The 27,740-nt window shown below is 43.5% G+C and overlaps 1 protein-coding gene across 3 annotated transcripts in view; it reads right to left on the minus strand.

Annotated features, from left to right (window-relative positions):
* The window catches only part of LOC105889966 (calcium-binding protein 7), an 18,005-nt gene extending 292 nt beyond the window's left edge, over positions 1–17,713 (minus strand). Inside the window, exons 1-5 of one of the 3 annotated variants that reach the window (XM_031570315.2) lie at positions 16,453–17,713; positions 4,091–4,234; positions 3,670–3,782; positions 2,720–2,870; positions 1–2,396 (exon numbers count right to left, since the gene is read on the minus strand). The exon at positions 1–2,396 is cut by the window's left edge and continues 292 nt beyond it. In XM_031570315.2, coding sequence (XP_031426175.1) covers positions 2,269–2,396; positions 2,720–2,870; positions 3,670–3,782; positions 4,091–4,234; positions 16,453–16,561 — 645 coding nt within the window. In that variant the 5' untranslated portion in view covers positions 16,562–17,713 and the 3' untranslated portion in view covers positions 1–2,268. Of the gene's footprint in view, positions 2,400–2,719; positions 2,871–3,669; positions 3,783–4,090; positions 4,235–8,137; positions 8,218–16,452 lie in introns of those variants that run through there. The other 2 variants (XM_012815903.3, XM_031570316.1) reach the window with 2 other exon arrangements.
* Between the last annotated feature and the right edge of the window lie 10,027 nt (positions 17,714–27,740).

The raw sequence follows: 27,740 nt of genomic DNA on the forward strand, positions 1-27,740 counted from the left end.
AAAGAACAAACATGCCTTTGATCTAGCTTTTAAAGAAAGAGTGTATTGCCTTTGCTTAACATAAATTTTAGTCTAGGGTATTATAGAAATAAATAAATAGTAAAAATAAATTTCATATTTGTCTTGTCCATATTTAGATATTTAAAATGAATATAGATATCTATGACTGAAAATGGCACAATGAGAAATTCTTTTGTGTGCTATGAGGTTTTTAAAGTGCAATAATAAAATAAACAATCCTATTTTTTCCTATTGTGTATGTGCAAATGCATGGATCTTTCAACAACAATACTTGAAACAGTTATATAATACTGCTCAGGTTTTCACACAATTATTTATATACGCTTACTGGAAAAATCACAACTCCACAACGTCTGTATACCATATTGCTTCAGAGCAGTCAAAAGACTGCCAAACACGGAGTGTTCCTAGCCAGAAATCAATGTTGATACAGCTGCATTAGAACTTCATCAATAAAGTAATATACCAGCACTCAGACTCATTTTGACGAGCGCACGGTAAACAAGTACTTTTTTCTTATTGTCTTCGGATTTAGTTGAAGCTTTGGTTGAAATTGGAGCACAATGACAGAAATAAGTCTTCATCCTCTACAGATCTGAAGTATTTCAGCGTATGGTAATGTTGGCAATGCCCCCCACCTGCAGACCCAAAGATCTCCCGTCAGATCACATTTGATGTTTCGGTAATTTGTTCTGATATATCGCAGTGCATATTTGATACAAGACCCCTGGAGACATAGATGCAATGTGCAGAAGGATTTAGCAGTGTCTTGACATGGCAAAGTGTAAACAATAAGGTGAACCAAGACGAGCCCCGAGGCAGGATTAAGGTATGATCCTGTCCTCCACGCATACATTTCTGTCATATAAAACACAAAATGTTAAACAGCTTGATGAGGAGGTGAACCTTGAGACTCACAAACAGAAGCTTTTGCTCAGCTCTGAATTCTAAAAAAATTCATCTACAAATTTAAAAATCTGATGAATTATTCAAACGACTTCAATAATGTGGTGAATATATGTCAAATTAAGGGGAATAATCCATCCCCGTCTCATGTTAACGAGCCCCCTAAAACCACCCCTACATTCACTCAATGATAAGGCAAAAATTCTGTGGCGAATGTAGCTTGATATTCTCTGAAATGGCCTCTGCCTGATGCTTGGTAATGAATATTTGGTGTGGGACTAATAAATGCAAATTATTATTCATTGTGCATGCATTTACACTAACGTTTGTCATTATGGCACAACTTCAGACCCTTAAGGGCAGTCCCAGTGTGCATAGTCTGTCCTAGATGTAGTTGTTCCTTCTTTATTCCATCACATACGCGTACTTCTCTGAGCAGGTTTCAATGTCTGTTGACATTACACTGATGCTGATACATTTTTCTCAGGGGTTTGGAATCGGCCCTTTGGCAGTGAGATGTCATGGTGTGCTCAGTGCAACAGGTAGTCCACAGTACCTCATTACATCACTACAAATAACGACACACAACATGAGCATGTCCTAAACAGCCCTTTTGTTCATGCAGGTGATTCTACTACGTTATACATATTTGAGTTCTCTTTTTTTAGAGTTGCAACACAGGTGCTAAGCTAATCTCTTTGTCTCTTCATGAGAATACCCGCCCATCCACATCAAATTGGTCACAGTTTTTCATAGTTAGTTTACAGAATTTCAACATTTTCATTGGGAAATGCTAGATGGCAAAAAGACACAAACATTACCACAGAGGGCTTGTGTGTCTCAGTTTTCTTTCTTTTCCAAAATTAACAGACCACTTGAAAGGTGCTATGTTCTGGATGTCCAGTGCGGGCGGTACTTACAGTTGCTGCTGAAAACAAGGTACAAAACTTGTCATATGCAAGCCCTCCAGGGTACAGTTTGGGTATTCTGCTCTAGCTTAATGTCTACAAAATGCTTCAAAATGAATGCACATCCATGCACTTCATGCACTGAGTGGTAAGATCTCCTGTTGGGATCCCATGCATCCGCTACTTTCTCCAGTCCAAAGAAAGCAGGGAGAAGAAGTTAGGGTGCCTGGGTCACTTCACAAATCCCATCCAATATGACCCAGGGTGCACATCATCATCCACCAAGTGTTTTTTTTTTTTCTCATTATATAACATTATTTGTCTTTTGATGTTGTTGTTGTTGTTGTTTTTATTACTTTTTTGCTGTTTCTTTCAGTCAGGTGGGTGTGATCTCATCAAAGTGTGACGGATCACTCCCCTTGGTTCGTTGTCTCTACTTCATGCCACTGCGCAGGACCTGATTTGCTGCGATGAGCATGACGCTAATGATGAAAGCGATGGCAAACGCACAGATCAGGCTCTTCCTCACGCATGTCTGCTTGACCTGCTGCGTGGGACTCTCAGCTGGAACGAGAGAGAGAGGTAAAAGGACAGACGAAAAAACAAAACAAGGTTTTCGGGGGCCCTGATCTAGTGAACCAGATCTCATTAAACGCGCTGAGCACATCTGATGGTGGCGTTCAGTGCCGACACGCTGTCACCACTGTCACAAAGAAAACTCATCACAAGCAAAAGACACAAGCAGCTGAACAACACAATTATGACTGAGAAACAACCCACAGCCTTTTTTTTTTTGCTCGCTCTCTCCCATAGATATAATGGCTGCATAATGACTCTAAGCCAACACTGAAAATAAATGGATGTAAATAGACATGTTCCCTTACTGTCTATATCCACCTGGCAGTCCCCCGGGTTCGCAATGTGGCTCTCCTCGGTCATGATGATGTTCTCAATGTCCTTCATGGACAGGTGATCGCAGAAGGTGTCGTACAGCAGTCTCTTCAACTCCTCCACCGTTAGTTTCTGCATGTCGCACTGTAGAAAGAAAAGCGCCAGGATGTTTTGCACATTTCTTCATCAAAGTACTTTGTGCTAAAAATGACCTCATGCTGATATATAAAGCAAAAAATGTCATTCCACGGGGACGTTTCTCAAAGACTTTTTTCTCGAGGCCGAAGGTTTTTTCTGAAAAACATATGTAGATTAAACTCCATACCCCTATGCCTTAACCTTCGACTGCTTTGTTAATGCATACTATTAGTCTGCTGCAGTGGTTGCAGTGTGTCTGTATCATTTAAACTTCAATTCAAAGTCACATTCCTGTTTGAATGCACTAGCCGCAGCCTGACATTACTTTTTGCAAACATTGCTTGTACTGCAGCACCGGGTATGGTACGTCTGCATTGATTCATCAAGATTAATACACCTAAATGTAATTGCACAGTTACTCTTGAAACCCTTACGGAATGGCTTTCTGGCATAAGAATGGATATCAATCCAGCTTTCACAATTTGGTGTATGTCTGATGTGAGTCATTGACCTGCTGACTCAGTCCACTATTAACAAACAATTTGATGTGATTAAACTTAACAGCACATTACAAGTCAAGGTGGACTGTGAGGGTGTTTCTGTATTTCCTTGTTGTGCCAGGACCTTGCAGTGAACCAGCTATGCAGAACAGATCCCATGCCAGGTGTCTGGAGTTGAGTGATTAAAACGTTTTGTCACTGGGAGGGCCCAGCATTCCCATGCCTAATTTAGTTGGCAATCTAGATCGGCGCGTCTTGTGTCTGTCCTTGTCGGTGATAATAGGAGGGACGCCGCTAATCATTACCTTCCAGAAGACTGAGTCAAAGTCTGTTCCATTAAACTTGTCTGGCATGCCAGCCGCTGTCAGCTTGGGACCAAGGAGGGTGACGAATTCTTCAAAGTCTACCTGGCCGTCCCCTGAGAGAGAGACAGAGGGGAGGAGTGGAGAAAGTGAGGGAGGGGAGGAAGAGAGGAGGAGGAGGAGGAGGAGGAAGTGCACTTTTTTTCTGGATCAACGAACACAGATTACCATCTTTTCACAGCAAAACAACAACCAAAAAATCATTCACTTCTCCAAGGTCAAGATGCCTACTAAACCTGTCACTACCCCCCCCCCCCCCACACACACACACACACACACACACACAGACACACACACACAGAGACACACGCATACACACAGAGACACAGAGACACACACACGCGCGCATACACACCACACTTACCATCCATATCGAGTCTCTGGATGATGACCTCCAGTTCCACCTCGTTGGGCATGTACCCCAGGGAGCGCATGGCCATGCCCAGCTCCTGCTTGGAGATGAAGCCATTCCCATCACGATCGAACACCTTGAAGGCCTCTCGGATCTCTGCATCAAGAGAGGGGTCAAAGTTCAGGAACACAGGAAATAATTCGCAGATGCCTCCATGAATATTGCATCAATAAATCTCAAACTTGTTCTGTCAGCTGGGGTGACTGACACTAGGAAAGAATTGATTGACAATGTGATTTTCGAGGTGTTGAGCTAAAAACACACACACACACACACACACACACACACACACATATACACACACACACATAATACAGTCTTGCCACACGGATCCGCGCTCTCATTGTTTCTGCCTGTCTTTTGTTTGACACATTTCTATGCAGGGCAGGAAAGGGGAAAAAAATCTCAATCAAAATGGCTGATTGCATTCAAAAAATGAGGTCTGTTGCAACAATATCCTCTAGTATTTGAAAGCATGGGAAAACATTCTGCTTATGGATGACTGACTGGCCTCATTGATATGCATTGTAGATCATCGTTCAGTCATTTGCAATTTTCCACCTGTCAAGTCTTAATGTCAAATACCTAATTATGAAATATCTGGCATTCCGGAAATCTGGCCCTGCTATAAATCTCCCACCATCCATACTGTACTGTACACTTGACTGGACTACAGACTTGACAAGCATGCATGCAGACACCGCAGAATACATTCACTGACTCCCGAATCTTATCAATCCATACACAGAATGTTACTGCAGTGTGTAGATTAATATGTAGATTGCTTTGTAAGGTCTCTTAGAAGCATGGGCAAAGAGCGAGAATGGGAAACGCTGCAGTGTAAATTGAACAGATGTGCTTCCTGATAAGCAGACACAATACCCCGTTCACACTTCACATAATTGAAAATGGAAGACGCGACCACAGTGCAGCATCTGCTAACAAGTTTTGCAGGCTCACTTCAATGTCCCTGCTGTCCTGTACTGCATACGAATTGCCAGCCAATACAAGACATGCACCCCTTAGCCACAGTGGGCCAAAGTGATTCTGTGGTACATCAGTGACTTCACCTTTACCACCCACAACAAATTAAGATAACGACGCCATTTTGGAGCTGTGGATGTGGCATAGCATGCAATGAACAGCAACAGTAGGGACTCTAGCGGAGAGAAAAACACTTGGTCAGTATATAAGCCACAATGCAATTTTTGTATCTGACATGCCATTTACAATGTCCTGGCTGCCAGGAAGCTTAGTGCGGCTAAGCCCCTTTTCCTCTGGCCTCAGCATTGATCATCTCTCCCGTGGCTGCCAGAGATACTGAGGGCCTCCAGATACTGATTTCTCTCCACCAGCTGGGCTCCCCTTTTGTTTATACAATAACAGTCCTCCCCTATCTGCCACTGCGCAACCTCCATCTGTCTGCTCCACAAAGCAGCTTTCGCATTAAAAAAAACTTCCCTCGCTCCGGGAAGGAAAGGTGTTATGAAAAAAAAAGGGGGGGGGGGTTCTATGAAATAAAGTGAAGAGGAAACTTAATTTGGGGATTTTTTTTGTTTGGAAATGTGTTATGCAAAGACATGTAGGCCTGGGCACTGAGGTTACCTAGGAGACTAATATAAAATCTCTGAGATTCGGTTTCGCCATTACCTAACACGAGTACGGGATATTCATTCACTTAGTCTAATCTACAGACACAAAAGTCATCATCAAGCTTCGAACTTATCTTTGAACGTAACCCCTCTTTAGATAGAGCACATCAGTGCGCACGGCAGTCCTGAAATCCTCCAGGGGAAAAATACTACAAAGTCATTCAAAGATAAAGGTTTAGATGCAAACGAAATGAACGTCAGTGTCTCCTCTTCAAAGAAGTCCCATTAATCCTCGGCCAAGTGCTCTACAAATCCCCCCGAGACCACAAGGTCTCAACTTTTAAAAACCTACTGACTGATATGCCATTTAAGACATTTAACTTTCATTCAACACATAAATTCTTCCCATGTTAGTGTTTTGCACCACTTTTAACTAGATACTCAATTGAGTAGTAGCTTCCATGTTTTCTGAATTAGAGCTATAATATATAAACTATATTGAAATTCTATACTTGTAAAGCTCTAAATTAAAGAATAAACACTTACAGACAAAGAAACAATATGGGCTTAGCAGTGGGGAACGGCCTTATTATTTACAGACATTAAGTGGTTCTCAATTGATTTATGCTTGGCTCTGTGCCATTGTTCTCAGCCTCTCACCCAAGCCCTGCTCCACCTCTTTGGAAGCGGTCCCCCATGTGGGTCCACACAACACCAACGCTTAACCCGTCACATTTCAGACAGTGACATTCTCTTTGATACCTAAAGGTGCAGTTGAACTTCAAACACAGCCTCCTTTACCAGTGCCCAAAGAGAGGCGATGGAGGATGAAACAGAGTTTAGATGTTGGGCTTCAGAACCCTGTCCGTCAGGTTAAGGCTCTATCACAGGCAGACTGAAGCAATCGCGCCTTAAGCCTGCGGAATACAGATAGAGGTCCTCCACGTTAAATCTCGAGTGATAGATCACTGGAAAAGATTACGTGGATTCAGGTGGAGCTGACAGAAAAATCTGTTCAAATGGAACAAAAATCCTCACCACATACAGAAGGAATTGATGGGAAAATATGCAGCAATACAGCAACTAACCTATTTATACCAGTATGCCATTTCCAAGCTAAACATTCATGTCTAAATGTAGATGTGGTTCTGCACGTGATTTTTCTTACTCACTCTGTGTCTCTAGGAGATCACTTACATGCTCAGAGTGAAGAGAAGGCGGGCATGACCCTCCCCAAAGCCTGAGCACTGCCACGGAGCTCAGTCACACACACACACATACACACACACACACACACACACACACACACACACACACACACACAAACAGTTCTCTCACAGTGGCCCAGTAATTGCAGCACCGCTACTCTTTATGTGATAGACTGAGAAAATCAATGCCACCAAAACATCAGTGAGTGAGTGAGTGTGTGTCAGAGTTTGTATGCGTCTGTGTGTGGGTGGATAGAAGTTGGTATGTGTGTTAGAGTATGCTTGGTTTGTGTGTGTGTGTGTGTGTGTGCTCTGAGTGAGCATGTGTGATCCGTGAGGCTGTGCAGTGTGTGTGTGTGTGTGTGTGTGTGTGTGTGTGTGTGTGTGTGTGTTTGTGTGTGTGTGTGTGTGTGTGTGTGTGTCAGTGTGTATACCTCTATACGACTGCACTGAGGACTATTTTTAAAATTGTGTGGCAGCCCTAATTCATCTTCTGCTGAAAAAGGGGGCCTCCTTGAGAGCCCCATCAGATCTGAATATTACAGTAACTGCATTTTAACAAGGCTCTGGAGTATTTGGCTGAGCATTAGCTGCGGGAAGCCCGCCCGTGCGCCGAAGGGAACTCTTCACGGCTTTTTCTTCATTATCCTTTTTTTTAAACACGGGGCCCCTTTACACAAATGTCACCTGAATCCCACACAGAGCATGAGCTGGAGTAGATTGCCTCTGTCTGCTCCTCTGGCTTCGTGGCTATGGTGAAAAGGTTGCAGGTGTCTTGGGCACCGGAGTTATCTTGTTTTGGTGCTACACACGGCAATTTGTCCGGTTTTCATTTTTACTTTTCAGCACAATCATTCATATTTGTGTTGTCCTACATAGAGGCCTACAGACAAACAAACATATTTAACTGTGCATGCAGGATAAAAAAGCCCTCAAACAATTCTGAAAGTAAGAGTATAACAAGTAATGACTGTGACACTCAAAATGGTTATCATTATCATTAGTAGAAGTAGTGGTAGTAGTAGTAGTAGTATTAAGCTTTTCTTGAAGGACCACCTCAAAAGTTACAAATAAGATACCACCTCTCCGGATACAAAAGGTACCCCCAACAAAAGAAGCAAATGCAATCCTTAGACGGCCTCATGCAGATAGTCTTCATCTGGTTTAGACCTAGCGCTAGGCCACTCAGTGTTACCTACCACAGCCCTTCAAATCGTCTTTCTTGACTTCATTTGGAGTACTAATTGATAGCTTCATTCTGTGTCTACATTCCAAAATGCTTCTGTTTTACGTGCATTACCCCTCCACCGCTTCCATTGCCTCAGGATAATCCCTTGACTGCCTCTGGCTCAGGTCTGTCTGCCTCCCTGTGGTGTCATGGTGGGTGGGTGACTCACTACCTCCCCGCTGCACCAATCATTCTTAGGAGTGAATGCAGCGATAGTCTTGATCAGTAACGCACATCACCACCACCCCTCAAGATATCGTAGCTGGCTGCAGCGACCTGCCATAGCAAAAAGGGAATTATTATCATTTGACCCTACGGATTTTTACTGGTTTCTGTTCGACTGCTTTTTCAATTAAATGTGGAAAGGTTACACCTCTTGCCCCCCCCTCCCCCCTCTTCCCCCCAGAGCACCCCCCTATCCGCACCCCATTGTTCTCCTTCACTGGTGCTGCAGATGTGGCAGTCAAACGTATGCTTGAGCGCTCCGGAAATTGAATAAGGCAAGACCCCTTTGTCAGTTCACTGATGGGTAATTATACACGGACAGAACTTCGTCAGTAGTGGAAGGCTTCTGTCTGCTGTCATTGTTCGGGACACACAAAAGGGCTTTCGGTATTTAGACTGGCATTCGGGAGAAACATGGCATTTAATATTACAGGAAGGGTGTTGAGGCGACGCAGACTGTGTTCATGACTTTGACAAGTTAGTGTCTTTTGGAGGTTGTTTTTTTCTTGATATCTGTTTACAGTTTCGAGTAAGAAACGAGGTTTTGCGTGCTGAATCTCTGCAACTTGACACAGAGCCAAGAGCATTCCACCAGCAATCTGTTTCTCCCGCTACCGGCCACCATGATGCTAAGTTGTGTTCCATTGCCATGGAAGCGTATGGTTTCAAAGAGCCGCCTTTGACCTTGCGAAAACACACCAACGCAACACCCACTCTACGAGGTCGGGCATACCTTCTGTGTTTAAATACAGAAGCACTGGGCAGCTGACTACATCCACACGCAGAAAAGCTCTCTAAGAGCAGTGCAAGTCAGCCAGTTATTGTTCCATTATATGTCTAAGGGTTTATAAAAAGAAAACGCACACATGCCCACCCCCACACCGCTACCCACCCCCTATCCCTCGATGTAATTGCCATAATTTCACACTTTTAGTGCAACCGTGGCCTGGGGGCTCGTATGCATTTCAAGAAATGACATTTCTGAGTGCGGCTGCACAGGTGGCAAAACAGTGGGCCTAAGCAGGTAATGATATGAAAGCCTGCGTGGCCTTTAGCCTGGTAGAACATTCCCTTCTCACAGCTCTCTGCCTACGTTTCATTTTGGCTTTGCTCTACTGTCGCATGTTAATAAAATGATTCATAGCAGGTTGATTACATTTCACCCTCTCTGATAGATTTTGCAGGGAGTCAAGCTGGAACAGTACACAGCACATGTCTGTGTTCAGAACTCTATAACAATACGTAGAATAGCAATTGTGGACCTTTTAGTGGATAAAATAGAGTTACCAAGCAAATATGACCAACTCTTCCATACTTTAGCCAGTAGGAACCTAGAAGTTCACCATGCACCTTAACAGTATCTGTCTATATCAGATTTTCTAACCAACATACATGCTACATCCCTAGTCCAAAATAATTGGATACAGTGTGATTAGTAAAGATGTCTGGAAGGCAACACAATTGTAATCCCATTATGACTGACGCATAGGTGGCACCACGTAGCTTAAGCCTGGATGATGCAGTACATTGGATATGCCAATAATTGGATATCCATTCAAAGCAGGCCTGTTTCATGCCCAGTGTACAACAACGCACCATTATGAAGCCATTCTAGCACATACCCATTGTTCATCTCTTTGCTGCTCTTAACCTGGGGAGCTGACCCAACTCATCTTTATTCATGCACAATGATAATAATAGAGAATGACGCAATGATACAGCATGGATAGAGAATACGGGTCATAATTGTGTGCAAACATCTGTTTCACTTTCTTTCATATTTTTATTTGGCGGTGGGAGGGGGGGCGGGGGTTCTGTCATCTTGAGGGGAAATGGGAAGAATAGAAGTGCACCGTGTGTGGCGGTCGCCTGAACAAACAGTGAAAGGCTCACTTGTGATGGCTGACAAGCCTTGTGTGACTCACCGCACACATGAGAGGATTGGCGTCTCCTTATTACTGTAATGACTTCCTGTGTGCGCTGAGTCTCGCTCCTTCTTCTGGGGGGAGGAAGATAGGAGATGACAAGCCTCTCCGTTCTGATCCCGGAGAGGAAGCCAGACATATTCTTTTGGCAAGGACAGAGAGACTCTTTTGTAGCTGACAGCCCAGCTAACCAGGATCTCAGTGTCTCCCAGGAAAGACCGCTGCTGTTCCATCTGAGCAAACTAAAGGCTGCTGATGTATTTTACCTGATATGTCTAATGCTTCACCCGATATTCCTATATTTAAAAGGCTGCATGGGGACTTTATGCCACTGCAGTAATCATGGAATCAGGATGTGTTGGAGAATATAACTTATGGCCCATGGCTTAGTAGGGCTATAATGGATAATGCATGAAATGATTATGTAGTGAACTACTGCCTATTGATGTAAATTATGATCCTTGCTTCTAAAGTTGTTTTACAGTGATATATCTTATTTAGAAAGGCTTATGAAAGACTCTACAGAATATACTGCTGATGGGAAAGGCATTGCCATGGCATGGCAGACAGATGTGGGGAGAGATAGCGGCTCCTCTCGTAACCTCTGCCACAATGATCTGCAAAACAGATGGTCCACAAGCAATAATGGAGGAACACTTAGAAATAGAAAATGACACAGGCTGCTCCTCAGAAGTAAAACAAGTCACTGTTTGCTTTGCGTTTGGTGTGGTTTGCAAATGTAGTCTGTGCCTTTTGTGAGTTGGGTGTCAGTCTGCTCTGCAAGGATTTGGTGCATATTTGCTGTACGGCAGCGAGTGCTGCCAATGGAGCTCTGAGTGTTTAATTTGATTTCTCTACCATTTATTTCACATGCCCCGGTGGACAGATGATGATGATGATGAAGGTAACTACACTCACTCAGTCTGAATGTCAATATTGACAATATAGCTGCTTGTTCCCTTCTGTTTCTATGCATAATAGCCATAGTTCTTTTACGTTAGCTGGGACATAAATAGGAAAAATGCTGTGAGTTAAAAAAAGATATAGTCACATTCTTCTCTAATTTAGAGTAGAGTGGATGCAATTGATCTTATCATAGAAAAATGTATTCTAAAGCACTCGTTCTCAAACTGCAGGATGCTTAAACAAACAGCCATCATATCAAACTGGATTTTCAGATATCAGTTCAATTCAGAAGTTAGTAAGACAAAACCTCTTTGATCTCTTTAAACTTGCTTCAATGTTTTTCTTTCCTCATTTGTTTTGAGCTTACAATCTGATCAAAGAAAACAGTCAACAGATAGCCCGGCATAGCGACAAAGGTAAACAGCTAAATAGATAGATGGATGGATGGATGAATTGATTGTATAATTGTGAGAAGGTCTTAACAAAATATTAAGCACAAAAAAAAACATTTTAAGACATTTGAGTTTTAAAAAGAGTAAACATAGCATAATAGGACAACCTAAACAGAAAGAAACCATGGTACCAGATAGATATACTAATTACAGAAAAGTGCAGAGAAATGATATGCATGAAATTATGCCGAGATGGGTGTATGAACAAACTTCACAGAGCTCCAAGAGGGAAAGCTATGCACTCTTCAGAAGAGTTTCTGTGGTCACTTTGGGCTTGCGGCCCTCAAGTTCTCCCTGACATTATCGGCAATGCTTTTAACCCATATTTGTTCCGGAAAACTTTTTTTTGGATGGACTAAGAAATCCTTCTGCTACACAGCACCTATAAATTAAATATTAGTGACACAGGTGATAAGGTGGCTTTCAGCCAAGGAGACAGAGAGATTCCGCACTCGCACCCAGTAACCGAATAAAAGAGAGAATGCAATCAACTGCAGATATTGCCTCTCTGACCTGCTTTTTGGGGAACCATTGAAGCAGAGCTGCCGTGTGGCTCCCAACAGTGACTCGGCTGGTAATTGAAAACCCAAGTCTCGTCTGCGGGTTTCATTAGCGGCCCGTCCCTCTCACCTGTCGCTCATTGCGGCGCCACCCAATCTGACCTGACACCACTCAATGGCTGCCCTCCGCATTGCCTGCGAGGGGCAATTTGTCCTTTAACAAAAAGACTAATCTGACGCTGACCACTACAATCAGACATAAGTGCTTAGCTGACATGCATACTGAATAAACTGTTAGGTTATAATTACTGTAATTCTCACGAAGTTGTTGTTCATCAGTATTTGAATCTGGCTGGTGGAGGGATACGTGGCATGCCTTTTGGCTGCAATATGCATATCGATTAGTGCTGCAGCACCATTTGATAGTGAGGACTTTTTCGCTGATACTTGTTTTTTTATGAGAACTTGGAGTTGGCAAGACAACTGTGTGAAGTAATGGATTTTGGTTTACTCGAAGGCAGCAATGGGAAGCAGGAGGAAGACATTTCTTTTTCTTTTTTTTCCTCCTGGAGATTCAAGACAGCTGCCAATTCATGGTAGCTGATTTGCGTCTGTTCCTGAAATAGCAAGAGTACAGAAGAAGAATGTATCTGATGCACCAGAAGTTGCCACTGAAATAAAAAAGACATCTCTCTCTCCTTACAGTATGTAAATATGTGCGGTCTCTTCTTCTCTTCTCCTTCCTCCTTCTCTTGGCCTCTGCTAGGAAGCATATGCTGTCTGCTCTCAGGGATGGAGAACTCTGATGTGTGGAGAGCAGAGGAGAAAACTGTGTTGGCAGCACAAGTGTGAGGAGTATCAGGCTTTTAAGCATGAATCACACGCCAGGCTTCCAAACACCAGCTGTACAATCCCTTATCATGAAGAACATGCTGAAGAAAAGGCAGAAATGGAAGATACTGATGTCCAGTGCAAACATCATGCTGGCACCAGGCTTTGTGTGTGTGTGTTTATGTGTGTGTGTGTGTGTGTGTGTGTGTGTGTGTGTGTGTGTGTGTGTGTGTGTGTGTGTGTCAGTGTTTGTGATGTGTGTGTGTGTGTCAGTGTTTGTGGTGTGTGTGTGTGTGTGTGCTTGTGTTTGTCTGTGAGAGAGAGAGAGAGAGAGAGAGAGAGAGAGAGAGAGAGAGAGAATGAGATGGTATGTGTGTGTGTCTGTGTGTATGTCTATGTGTCTATGTGTGTGTGTCTGTGTGTATGTCCATGTGTCTGTATGTGTGTGTGTGTGTGTGTATCCCTCCAACACTCTGACTGGGAAGCAACTGTCATACCTTCACATCTCAGTAAGTACCAGATTAGATGCAGCCGTGAGAAGAATGCTGGGGACAATGCTGCTGGCACCCTCACAGAGCGCCAAATGGCCCCACAGTGGCTGGTAGTCCAGAGCGTACCACAAATGTGAATTGAAAGCAAGCCACTCCAAATTGAATCACTTCTGTACACACCTCTTTTCAGCCAGCATTTTAATTGAATTCAGAACAAGCCTATCTGACTGTGGCCCTGGGCCAATGTTGGATTTGAAGTGATAGCTGTTTATGGGCCTACATAGGGAAATGCGTCACAGATGCATAACAACATACAAAGCCATGATGTCAGTAAAGTATAGCCAAGTTTTGGACACAACTCGGCAGCTGAAAAGACATATCGTAACAGTGTTAATTATCGGACGGCGTGTGTTATCGGCAAACGTTCGCGTTGTCATGTTAACCCATTATTAAACTGAGCATATCGATTGTTAATCCATTATTAAACTTAGCATTTTGATTGTTTAACAGAATGGCCGATGTTTGACACTGTCCGATAACTGACATAGCTACGCCACATGTAATACTGTGCAGACAGTCATAGCAAACAGAGCCCTTGAGAGTTATCTTACAGATGTTACGGGTACTGCTGACAGTTCTCCAATAGGAACAAGCTGAAAAACGTTTAAATGTGCTTGGAAATTTTTCCAGGGGAGTGGGGACAGATATTACAACTGTACGTATGTGCAAGTAAACATTACAGCAAGCCTGAGTGTGGGAGCTTCAGTGATTCATCTTTTACTGTCTGTGAAGTGCCAGGGATTGACTTGGAATGTACCTGCACTTAAGGTTTTAGAAATGAGAGACGCCATCTTTTAACCTCACCTACAGTACTTCTGCCCGAGAATGCTGTATCTCCCAGGACCAGGGGTGGGGGGAGAGATAAACAACCACCAGGAGGGGGATGTTTGCTAGGCGTGAGCTCGGAAAGACGATCATCATTTGTGTCATACAAAACAATGTTTCACTTAGAAGAAGAAGATCTAAAACCTCACAACAAATATGATGCAAATTTATTGCAAACCCATTTGCAGCAGAGGAGACAAATTCGATCTAAACCTGAGTGCCCTGCATATATGTGTGTGTGTGTGTGTGTGTGTGTGTGTGTGTGTGTGTGTGTGTGTGTGTGTGTGTGTGTGTGTGTGTGTGTGTGTGTGTGCGTGGGTGCGTGTGTGTGTGTGTGTGTGTGTGTGTGTGTGTCTGTGTGTCTGTGTGTGTGTGTGTGTGTGTGTGTGTGTGTGTGTGTGTGCGCGCACTATGTTGAACTGTGTTGAACTGTGTTGCACTGATTTGGGCGTGGATGCTGAGGAAAAAGGAAAAGCTAAGACCAACTGTATATGGATTCAGTCAAATTTGCCTTTCAAATCCTACGGAAAAAACTGCATGAGGATGATATTTATTTGAAGAAGGGAGATGGGATTTGAACTCAGGACTTTTTTTGACAACAGAATTACATTTCTGTCACCTTTCTCACACTCCCTGAAGGTCAATAGAAACAGATATATATACAAACACTATGTCTCCCTGCACATGCTGTATTCTATGTGTGTATACTTGAAGAGGCTTCATAGTAAACTAAATCTAATTCAATTTCTCACTTTCAGATGACACACACAGACACGCACACACACACACACACACACACACACACACACACACACACACACACACACACACATACAAACTCACAAGAGAAAGACAGACGAGTACATAAGCCATCCCTGTGGGGCTGAGAAGACAAAGCAGATGAAATACTGCAGGACAGCTGATTGTAGTGGCAAGGAAATCTCTTTTTGTCAGTGAATGATTCTGCACTTCAGGGACCTACTAGGCAACTACATTTAAAAGGAACAACAGGCCATTGGTTACCTTAACTGCTGTATTTGTTCACACACTAATGCTAAAATGATAAAGATTATTAATGAATAAAGAAATGTGTAAATAAAGAAGATGTGGAAGGTTTTAAATGTATAAAACATCATTGTTGTCTTGGTATTTAGGCTTGCGGGTCTATTTGGTATCAGGTGCAGAGTAGAATCAGTGCTGGATCCATTAGAGAACTCCATTATGGTGGTGACAGAAACCATATGGTGTACCAGGGGAAATTGTTTGTGCAAAAAAAAGGTCTGAGGGCCAAAAGAGTTTTTTTTCCTGTGGAGCAAATTAAGAACTACTCCCCTTACCTGTTCTAAAATCAGCGCAAACCACGGCCTCTTGGGGCTTATTGCTTAAGTCAAATACAAGCAGGCAAATCAGATCTATTAGATTAGCCCACCCCAATGTGTAAATATAAAACATTCTAAAACACACTAAAACACTACAACATAAATGCATGCCATATTCACAATAAAACACAAAAAAACTGATGCATCTGTTGTTTGCCATCATATCTGAGTACTGGAATCCAATAAGAAAATCCTCTACTTGCGATCTCATACCTAGGTGCCTATAACACACCTGCATTTGAACAGACTGGAGATTCTACATTGATCCTGTGAATAGTTTTATAACAGGCTTGTCAGCTATTCACTAATCTATATATTGTATGATGTTAGCAAGAACGTCGACAGTGGTAGACAACCAAGCCAGTGCTGGTAAACAGTGCTGTCCGTGGTGCTGAAAATGGGACCGTTTTAGTTAACTGGACCGCGGCTCTGGCTATGAGTCATTAATGTGAGGGAAGACAGGAAGTTATCTGTGGGTTGATGCACATGATGCATATGTTTGAAAAGCTTAGTGATACGCAAGCGGTTACGAAATATGCCATTGTGAATATTAACAGGTGGTCTATTTGCCGCTATGGGGGCCATTCCGTCTTAATGTTTCACGGCAGCATAATGTAAAAACACTGATATCTAAGAATCGTATCAATGCATCGCAATACACAGTGTCGAAAAAAAAAGACACCTATACTCACCCTCGACCTCATCCTCTGGCAGGTTCACTGGTGCACCATAAGACAAGATATCAGGGATGGTGCAAATTCCCCGGTACATCAAAGTGGAGGTCACTGCATGCATAGGCATGTCTGCGTTGTGGGGTCTACGCTGGCACACAGATCTTCATATATGACTTAGAGCTCGGATACCAACTTTCTCCTACTTTCTTCGCGGTGGCGGAGGTTTACGTCCATTTAACAACCCGCAGACGGTCCAGTCCTTGTGCATAGAGAAAAAAGACTGTATCCAGACGAATGGGTTGCGTTGAACACCACCAAATGTCCAATGGTAATTATTTCCCGCTTCAGTTCATGCACCTACAGCGTCTTGAGTACACCGGAATAAAGAAACTTGATGAGCTCTGGGTCAGGTTAGCGTCAGCTCTTGATGTATCCCTGGTATGGCATTGCTTAATATCTGTAACTTTTCCGCTGAAAGAAATGACAGTACGCCAACAAAACACAACTATCAAAATTGCTTTACTTCTGTGGTGACAGCCGATATCTGCGAATCAAGGCGGCTCCATAAACAACAAGCCGGCATCGATCCTAGTCTACAATAAACAGGAGTTATCTAGAAAGAGTCATTGTATCACTGCAGCAGAGCGCATATCATACATAATAGGACATTCAAACCGGCAGTCCGTTTAATTAGCAAGAGACAGTTGCATCGATAATTTCCAGGTAATTTGTCGGCGTGTTGCTCAGTTCTCAGTTGCTCAGTTCTCTCTTTTGTTTCCAAAATATGTTGGTTTGGACAGTGAAGATTCGCTCTTTAGACTGTAAAAGAAATAAGAACAATTTGAAAGGCTAGCGGTCGTGAAAGATTCTGGTAAACTTTTTTCTGATGCAGTCTCCGGCGATTAAGTTAAAGAAAAAACCGGATGAATTGCTTCAGTGGTCTTCACGGCAGTGGTTTGAATGCACTGGGGTATGGAGTGATACGCACAGGCGCGTCTACAGTCAGGGTATTTCCTCTAGTTTTTCTCGTCTCCCCTGCTCAGGGACTGTTGCTGGTGTGTGCAGGCTCTCTCTCTCTCTCTCTCTCTCTGTTGCTCGCTCGCCTCCTCCATTCATTCTAATTCTTATTCCTCTCAGCGCACGTTACAAAGCCTTGTCTTGCGTGCAGCCTGTGGCGACACATGCTCCCCTGGCACCTCGCACACTATGAGGAAAAGTGATTAATGATCTCGCGACACACTATGGATGATTTCCCCCTCGGCATCTGATATAAAAAAAAATGCCACATCCCCAAATGCCACAACACCTGCATATTCATTGTGTGGGGTCTGAACATGTGAAGTCGCTCTGTTTAACCATTCACTGTAATGTGGTTCATGTCTTGTATGCTGTCAAATGGTCAGAAAAGGATAATCAAAGCAATAAGCCCAGTCCACATTAGCTTCCTAAGTGTGAAACATTACACTCATCAGCCCCTTTAGACACATTTTCCCTGACAAGGACAGTTTGCCCATTCAACACATCAGCCTTTGCATGTGTAGGTATATAGTATATAGGGCAAATAGTGTGGAGATTTCTGTAAATGAGTTGTCTTTTTATCTTCTCCTGAATACATACCCTTCTGAGAAGGCTTTGTGTTAGGATGGGGAGGCATATGCATGGTTCAAGGCCATAAGCCCTCCCATCGATACCTTTTGATACTACAGTGACAGGGTCATACATGTTACAGGGCCATTTATGTGTTTATATGAATGGAGTGATTAAAAGCTTGTATGCTTATAGCATACCCAAGACCTTAGAAAAACCATCTCAGTTTGTCACTGGGGTTCAGTATATGTCTCTGCACATTACCTTTCACGGTATGATTATTTCATAGGGAGTTTAGAGAAAACTACAAATTTGACATCCATGCTTCTCTCATATTATTGTACCTAAACGTGTGCAGAATTCAAACAATGAAATGTGACTTTGGAAGCACTGTTTAGTTAAGAATAAAAAAGATCACAGCATGTCAGACTGAACCCCAAAAGAGCCTGAATCAGGCCCCCCGGACTCCTGGAGGTAAAGAAACCCCACAGTGCCTCTGCGCCATGCTGCATTGGGCGCCGCATGATGAGACTGTGCCGCTTCCACCTGTGAATCATTTCAGCTGCCAGTCGGCGCAGGCAGCGTTCATGAAGAGGGAGCGCATGTGTGCCACTGCAGCAGCATCTCGATAATGGATTACAATACAGTCCAACCAAGGCAGTCATTTTCCTCATCTCTTGGCCAGACCCCGTATTATATCCCACGGAGGGGAGAGGGGGCACTCCACAAAGGAGCAACGCCATTGGGGGTGGTGTTTTGCTCTAGATGGAGGGAAGCTCATTGGGGGGCATGCTCATGTGGTGTGGCAGGGGGTGTTGGGAGGTCTGGGGGGGGGGGGGGGGGGGGGTATTTCAACTGTCTGTGAGTCTTGAAGGAGGAGGAGAGGCTCTGTTGCCCACCTGCCATCAGGGGCTGCCTGTCTTCCCCCCACTGCCCCCGAGGCACGGCCACTGCCCCGCAGTTCCATTCTACTGACAGCCTGCAGAGAGAGAGAGAGACCGGGGAAGCGGAGCGGAGAGGAGTGAGAAAAAGAGAGGGGGAGGAGAGGAGAGAAGAAAGGACAAATGATAAGAGCGCAGAAAAAGATGGAAGGCAAAGAGAAGTAAGGTCAATGTGCAGAGCTGAAGGTGGAGAGTGGGAGAACAGAAGAAGACAAGACCATGTGCTGACAGAAAGAAAAGACAAGGAAAAAAGAAGAAACAAAAAGATAAACAAAAGAGAAGAGGAGAAACGGAAAGGTGACATTGAGGGAAAGAAGAGAGCAGTTGAAATGGGGATGAGAAAGCAAGTGAAGGAGGATGGTAAAAAAAAGGGTAGTAGAGTTGCAAGGCAGAGAAGACAGAAGGGAAATTGCTGGAGGAAAAGAGGGAGAGAGGGAGTGGGGAAGGAGAGCAGAGTGGGAGAGGATAGAAGACTGACAGAAAAGTTGAAGAGGGAAAGTAAAGGAAGGTAGATGAAAAGAACAGGACAGATGGCAGGAAACAGATAATAGAGAGAGAGAGAGAGAGAGAGAGAAAAGAGCAGAAAAAAGAAAGGAGACAGAATCGGTGACAGAGGCTTTTAGCTCCTCTACTTGATGATGCTGCAATAAGACCTTGACAGCACCGATTGAGCTATTTAGCTTTGGAGCTGCTCTCCTGAACATGTGAGTGCCTTATCGAAGGCCTCTGCGCTGTTGTTGGGGCATTTTTACACAGTCACTCTTGCAAAGCCTGATATAGTGCTCCCTTATCTTAATCCACCCTGTGCTACTATAAGCTTACAAATTGAAAGCTATTTGCAATCTCTCGCATATCCAAACTCCACTTCTTTCTCCTTCTGTCTTTCTTTAACTCAACCGCTCTTTGTAGACACCGTCATAACATTTTATGCATTCATTCATGGTATCTTAGACTTAGGTGACAGCCTTTTAAAACACGTTTTCATGGTGTCTGAACCAACAATCAAGTCCACAAGTTATTTATTGCAACACCCTGTCCTCTACGGTGGGTATTTTTTTTTTTAAAAGACTCTAAAAGGATTAGTGCTGAATGCAGTTTTCCGCTTTCAAGTTCGCATTTTGATTTCTGTGCACCGCCAGCTTCGCTTTGAGCGGGCGAAAATAAAACGTGCCTCCCGTTGAAAAGGCAATAGATCGAGCTATTCCTCGTCCTCAAACAAAAACGCTCTGCGGCGGCCCCTCTCAGCAGGGAGACACTTGAAAGGTCAGCTTTTTGTTTACATCTTTTACGTTTCATTGTCGATACCACTCTGTGGCAACACACAGCAAAAACAGGCCCGAGACACGTTAACCCTTGAGACCCACAAGACCGCGCAGAAGATAGATATATAGATAGATGGATACTTTATTAATCCCGAGGGAAATTTAGGTCATCCAGTAGCTTATACACATATAGACTTATACACTTTACCGACATACATACATAAATCACATATACATACACATAGGGAGAACATATTCACACAGAGTGTTTCCAGATACAGAAAAGGGTCTGACCCTATTGTACAGAGTGCAATGATTTTGACAGTGTCGGTGTCCAGGAGGAAAGTGATCTTGTGCTGCTGGTGTGGATAGTGCAACAAAAATATAATGTTCTTGTGCTTGTGAGGATGGGTAGTGCAAGATAGTGATCTTGTGCTTGTGTGTGTGTGTGTGTGTGTGTGAAGAAGAAACACAATGCAACTGGGCTACTTTAAAAAAAAAAGAAGAAAAATGAAAATGCACTTTCATGCCAATTTATTTGGATTTGAGAACATCTCCTGTTCTTCCATGCAGCCATTGAGTCAGTCGCTGCTGCATTAGCACCTCAGCAGAGGGCACTGTGTCCAGTGTCTCCTCTAAAGTGGGCATCTCTCTACCAGCAGACTGCATTGCTCTCTGGCAGCCGGTGGGTATCTGACCCGCTGCATTGGCATGACTAAGGTCCAGCTCGGCTCGAGAGATTCATACTCAACCCTCCCCTGAGCCATACCCCAGAACATGACGCTGTGGATTCTTCTTCTAATCCCTTCACTGATAGGAAAAAATAAATGGTTGAAATAGAGAGACAATAAATGGCGAATCTCAGGAATGTCTACTTGCAACTGTGGTGGTTGAGAGTGAGAGTAATGAAGTGGACAATATCGAAAGATTATATCCCTTACTATGCCACCCCTCTTTTTCTATGACTAGAAGTACATCAGATAAGTTGAGGGTGTACTTTTTACTTTCGCCTAGTGGAAGGTACATAAATGAAACCCAAATGATGCCCCCTAACCCTAACCCCCCCCACCCACCTACACACACACACACACACACACACACACACACACACACACACACACGCCTGCATTCACTTCTGTGGTTCCACCCAGAGTAAACAAGAGGAGCACCTCAGCAGGAATACATTTGCACCCCCCCCCCCCCCCCCCACCCCTCGCCACCACCCCCGTAAGGCAGCTCCCACTCTGGAGAGGCAAAGCCCCCCCCGTCAGACAGGCGTCTATGTGCAGCAATCCTCCAGTACCACTGGCTTCCCTGTGGAGGGGACATATAGGCCTACACTGCCTCTGTGGTTGCACACAAGCACACGGAAAATATTGTGACTCATTCAGAGAAGGATTATATTCAACAGCCAAACAGCCTAAAAAGATGAATAAGGAAAGCTATCTAAAGGGAACAGTATATTTGTGTACGCTATTATGTGTATTGTTCACCCTAGTAAGCCTTGTAAGTTGTAAAAAAGGAATATATTGCTGTCTTTTTAGTATTTTCTCTGCTATCTAAGCCATTTAAAAAAACCAGACGGAGGAGTACCATCCTGTGGCATTCTGGGCACCCTCCATCCAAAGCATGTCTGAGGCTGATATAGCCCGCAACCCTGGGAGCGCTCCAAGTCGACGCCTGGCTGCGGTAGAAGCGCGTTGAGACTGCCAAGTGGAAATCTAAGCCGCGCTCGAGCAGAATTCCTGCACCTTTATGTTGTGCGCTCTGGCCCCGCCGCCAAGCTGTGTTTATCTCAATCCTCGCCCTCCCCTCGGGCGGTCCCTTCTCTCCGGCCTGCTCCGAGGCGGTTAGCAGACGCGCGCGCGTGCTCGCGTTTGAAGTGCCGTTCTGTTATTTAGGGAATTCTGCCTCAAGAAGGTGGGAAAGGCTCAGCTGGGGAAAACAGGCCAAAGCTCTTTTTTTTTGGATTTGCAGAGAAGAGAAGGCAGTGGAAGATTGTCGAAAAAACGACACACAGAACTCCTTCCTGTGTTTTGACACTAACAAAACAAACACGCGCGTCTCCCCGGTGGTGTTCTTGATCTCATGAATCAAAATAACATGAATCTGTGCTCTAGTTTAGCTTGGTGCCGATATCCAGGCCAGTGAGGAGGTAGTGATTTTTCTACTAATTCAGTTAGAGGGAATAACTTTTCTGCTGCAGACACGAAGGCAGTATTAACTTAGCGTCAAAAGTAAAGCATATTGTTACTTAGCATCAAAGCACTCTATTGTAGAAGTTCTCTGAAGTTCTCTGTCTGTGTACATCCATCAGACCTAAGTGTTTTTGTCCCCCTTCAGAGTAACATTAGAAAAGCTATCTCCAAGAGAGCCTGCTGATTACTTCACAAAGTATAGTCTAGCAACTGCAAAACATACTTATCTCTGGAAGTGGATAAATGTTCTCTAGGTAAAACACCAGTTCACAAAGAGATAATGGGCTTTCAGGAAGATTCTCTCTATCTGTTTAGTCAAAACTCTGAGTAGATTTAGGACTGAAGATCCACCAAAAATTCAAAGCTAGACAGTAGAAACTTTGCTGAGTGGATTAATAGCCACTTCACCAGACACAAGTATCACCTGGGACAATGGTCTGGGAGATATTTGATAGCTCACAACATTTATTATACCGCTACTTCTAATCACGTTCAGTTCATCAATATCATCTGTCTCTCTCAGATGCCAACCACACTGCCGTCTACCTGCCAGCAGTGGTCTAACTACCTCTTCATCAATCAGGCCATAAGTGATTCTCATAGCTATTAGTGTTTATGCTTGTGGGTTTTGGAGGTCTCCTGCAGTTTAATGACATAGACTGGCATCCAAAAAAAAAGCCATTATGCATCTGTCCCCGAGATCTCCCCAGGGTGGCGTCTAGAAGCATCCGGCCGACCATTACACACTGTTTGTGTCCAAGGGCCTTGGGGCAGTTCTGGTGCAGACGGGCGCCCATAAATGTGGAGCTTGTATAAGGCTGAGAGGCTCCAGCTGGACTGGAACCCAAGATGCTCTTGGGCAAGAGGAGTTCTGCGTTGCCTCCAGAATAGGTAATGAAGGCGCGAGCTGGAGGGGGAGAGAAAGCGGGCGGGAGGGAGGAAACATCCTCATTTCACTTGAAAGGGTATGGGAATGAGGACAAGATGGCTGCGTCATGCTCAGATCTCAGCCAGCCAGCCCACCACTCCATCCCACCCTAGCGCATCTCACTCCCCATCCACTGGCTGTTTGCAGAAAGCAGACGTGACGGGATAAGTCAGCACTCTGACACAGTATTTAATTTCTTTCAGTTCTTTCATCTCTCTCTCTTTCTCTCTATTTTTTCCCTCCCCCACCATTTTCACTGTTCACACAGTGTGCCAGGCGCTGACACACTTTGGAGTTTGGAGGTCTGAAGTTGTGGGGGTTTTTTTTTCAGCCTGGGTCAGATAATTAAGCTGTCTGATCCGTGAAAGGTGTTTGTTTGCATTAGGAACTTCGCCAAGAGTTACGAACTCATTAACCTACTGCCCTTCCAAACAGACAGTGGAAAAACAGCCGCTCAATTATCTAAAAGTGTCGCCATTTCAGTTTTACCTCCAGGGTCAAGACAAGAATCAGTTCATGATGAAATATAAATGTGTGCACAATTCTGTAATCCCTGCCGACAAAACCGTTTCACTGAATGGAAATTACGGTCATGCTCAGATATGTTTTTTGTCAGTTTGATGAAAAACGACCATGGTCTAAAAGCTGTATTAATGTGTTTTATTTGAACATGTATAAATTCTTAACCATAAGTGCAATACACTGGGTGCATTATCCTAACCGTAATGTCTACCAACTAAGCAAACCAAGCCCCTGTGAAAAAGTTAAGTGTGTTAAGTGACCGACTACGTTTGGTGATTCGTTTTATGGACTTTCTGATTGAGAGATTGTGAGAACAAAGTAACCCTGGTGTGCCTCATGTTTTGCTGGTCATACATATTCAGCTCCAATCCTTCGTCACCTCACTGTTGAAAACAAACTATGTGGGAGAGCTCAGCCCCTAGGGGTTGAGTGGTCTTATAAAGAGGCCGCAGCTCTGGCAGCTATCTTCATTTCATCAAAAATAAACAAATATTTTTTTCTTTGCCTTGTAGATACAAAAAAAAAAAATGATAGGGTGAGTTTACAGCAGGGCCGGCCTTGCATCAAAGTAACTCAGAGAGTTGAGACATAAATACACTTACTCGAGTATGCTGCATCAGATGAACATGAAGAAAATGCTCTGAAATCAAGGACGTGCATTCCATCCCAAATATGTTGATAAGATGATAACAAATCATAGATATCTTGAGGGATGATGCACTGCAAGTAAGTCTTTTAATTTGTTTAGGTCCCATGGGGTGATCACACCCAGTTCACTGTCATCTCTGTCACTCTGTCATCACTGTCACTGTTTCTCTGTTATAGTACAAAAACTTAAACCTGTGACCTCCAAAGCACCTTGACAGCTGTGTACTTGGACTAAGCTCCTATGTCCTAAAACATTGATGAGGTTTACGGTATGCCATTGCTGCCATTCCCAATCCATGGGCTTTGTTGTCCAACCTTGACTAAATGACAAAGTATTTGAAGATTCAGTGTTAAATTCTCATCAGTGCTTCGGTCTAACTCATTTTTGATGAAGCCAGTAAGAGTATAGTTTCTCTGCTTCACTCATTCATTGATGTGTGCTTAAGAGGCCCCCTACACAGTCACATAATGAAGCTGAATTGATTGATTGCCCCACTGGACAACTAGGGCTAATCATTTAGCAAACAAAAACACTGGGAAGAGCCCTCTCTGTGTGCTCTTGTCCTCTTGGGGTGTTTAAAGGAAATTGGGTACCAGACTATTGCAAAGTGGCAACTAATAAACAATCAGAGAAGCAATGGTGGATGAAATGTTATATGTGTTGTGTTATCTCAGATTATCAATCTTTTCAATCCAATGCCTGTATTGGCTATGGTCATTAGTCCAGTAGGTGTGTGATTTCCACCCTATGAAAATTTAAAGCAACACAATGATTTTCCTGTTTCAGTGTGGACCAGTGGACCTCATATACAGTAGAAGCTGAGCTAAACGTTAACATCTTTTAGTACATGGTACAGTAATAGGTAGTGGGTAGTGGACATGCATGACATGAGGAATTTGAAATACTTGAATCCCTGTTACATTCTAAACTATAGGTTACTTTGTATCAGTTTATTAAACCATGCCTGTTGAGAAACACACACACATACACAAACCTGTTTGTGGGGTAACAACATCTCAAATCACAGAGAGGGTTCGCAGGTGCTCAACAGCCAAACCACCATGTGGTCTGATTGAGTATTCAATTTTCCGAAAATGAAAACGCACCCAGGGATCAATCCAGACCAGCTCCAAAACCACTGAGCTAATTTGCCTCTCTTTAAGCCCGTGTCTTATCTTGTTCCTCTGGTTGATTTTATTATGATAATATTAATCTTTTTTTTTTCATCCGTGCTGCAACCGGGGCCAGAGTTAAGGGATTTCACACCATGGCCAATTCCTCTCCCACTCAATTTCAAGCAACAGGAATTCATGATTGATGATTTATGAAATCAATGTTTCTCAGCAGACTGTGGGCCATCCCGGCTTGTAGCACCAGCTCGGTATGCTCCCAGCGTATCATCTGTGCTTAGTAAGCGTCAGGACTGTTCCAGGGTCAGTATAATGGCCTGTCTGTGGCTCCTACTCTGTGTTGAATAGGGCTCATGATTTGCTCACCAGTCAGTGATGACTAGATGACATTTTATCTTCGATTCTCTCATTTCTAACACAGGTTATGTGTAATTTACACACATATTATTCATGCATATCTCGTTCAGTGCTTTCAGGGAACAAAATCCGCAGAGGTGTTTGTGTAAACCCCCTTTGCACCCCCTTCAACCCCCATTGGGCACTTGTGCCAGTCAATGAGCTGTGACCAACCACATGGCTCTGGTCCAGTACTCAGGGTGTAAGTGAGCTAAAACCCCACACCTCGTGAGTCATCAGTGCACTCTCTTCTAAATGCAGAGAGCCAGCGACCTGCTGCTCTGGACGGCTCAGGCCTCACTTAAATGACGCATTTACATGCAAAACAAATCCTCCCTGGAATACGCACCAGCCACAAATTGGTTTTAATATTTGACCCATGCATCACTGTAGCACATAATAGGCCTAGGGAAATGGGCACCCGTACTTTCCTCTTGATTCAAGTTTATTGGACCCTGAAGAGAGAGAGAGAGAGAGAGGGGGAGAGAAAGAGAGAAGAGAAAGAGGGAGAGAGACTTCTCTCATAAGCAGCTGATGCCCTACATGTGGGCACCAAATGAAGCATCTGCATAACTGTGTTTACAGCAGGTAGTCGCATCCTCATTCTGAAAAAGTGTCACCTCAAAAGCGTCTGGCTAATTTTAACCAAAATATAGGGCAATGATATTCAAACAAACAAAGAAAACAATCTTTCTTGTAAAGGGTAGGTTTCCTGTTCACTTCTTTAATTAAAAGAAAGAATGTCAGACTGGAAACGTTCTTTGAATATTCCCATCCCAACTAAAACCAGAAGTTAAAGGTACCTTAATCCAATACAAATAGCAAATCGCTCCTCACGGTACACTAGCTGTCCGTTCAGTATTAATTAGTGTATATTACTTATGGAACTTTCATTGTAGACATTTAAAATGATGAAAGTAATTTGGACAAGGGATCTCTTGTAAAGTCTTTGCATTGATCATTTTACTTTCTATTAATTGACCCCTGGGCAGTTCCATCATATCAAATTGACTCCATGCAATACTTTGAGCATTTATATGCTTCAAGGTCAGTGAAGTCTTCATTTTGTTTGTGCTCATTCGCAACCTTTAGGCATTGGAACGCCTACATGGAGCTTGACTGCTGCACACTGTCACTTAAGAAAAAACATCCACCCTTGTATTTTGCTTTCTCTTTAAGGCTTTAAAAGTTTAATCATTGTAGAGTCTCATAACAAAAGGCATTAGCAAGACAATAGCTTAGTCTGTTTCACCGAATTTGATTGCCTGAATCCATTAGTTCTGTCTGGGCATGATTGTTCCACAGCATTAGAACATTGCTGTCATGGTTAGTGGATGGATAATGTTTTGTCTGATTGGGCGCATCAGTTGCCATCATTTCTGGGAAAAGTCAAGTGATGATAGTGATTACTTGTTATGGATTTGCATAGAGTAATCAAATATTAGATTAAAACAAGGTGTTCTCTCCTGTACCCAAGGTGACTTGAAATGTGAATAAAACAGAAGACAGTAATCTGTCCGCAAAGTCATCTCTTTGGTGTCCAATACTTCATATACTTTCATGCTTTCAATACTTAATGAGGAATCTCACCAAACGTGGCACACAAGTTTATCACAGGAATATGTATCTGTGTACCAGGCCTGCATACACTGTATCCAACATTCACAATCTGTACTGAGGCACTGTAGTTATC

The sequence above is a fragment of the Clupea harengus genome, chromosome 7 (assembly GCF_900700415.2).
Source record: "Clupea harengus chromosome 7, Ch_v2.0.2, whole genome shotgun sequence".
NCBI lineage: Eukaryota > Metazoa > Chordata > Actinopteri > Clupeiformes > Clupeidae > Clupea > Clupea harengus.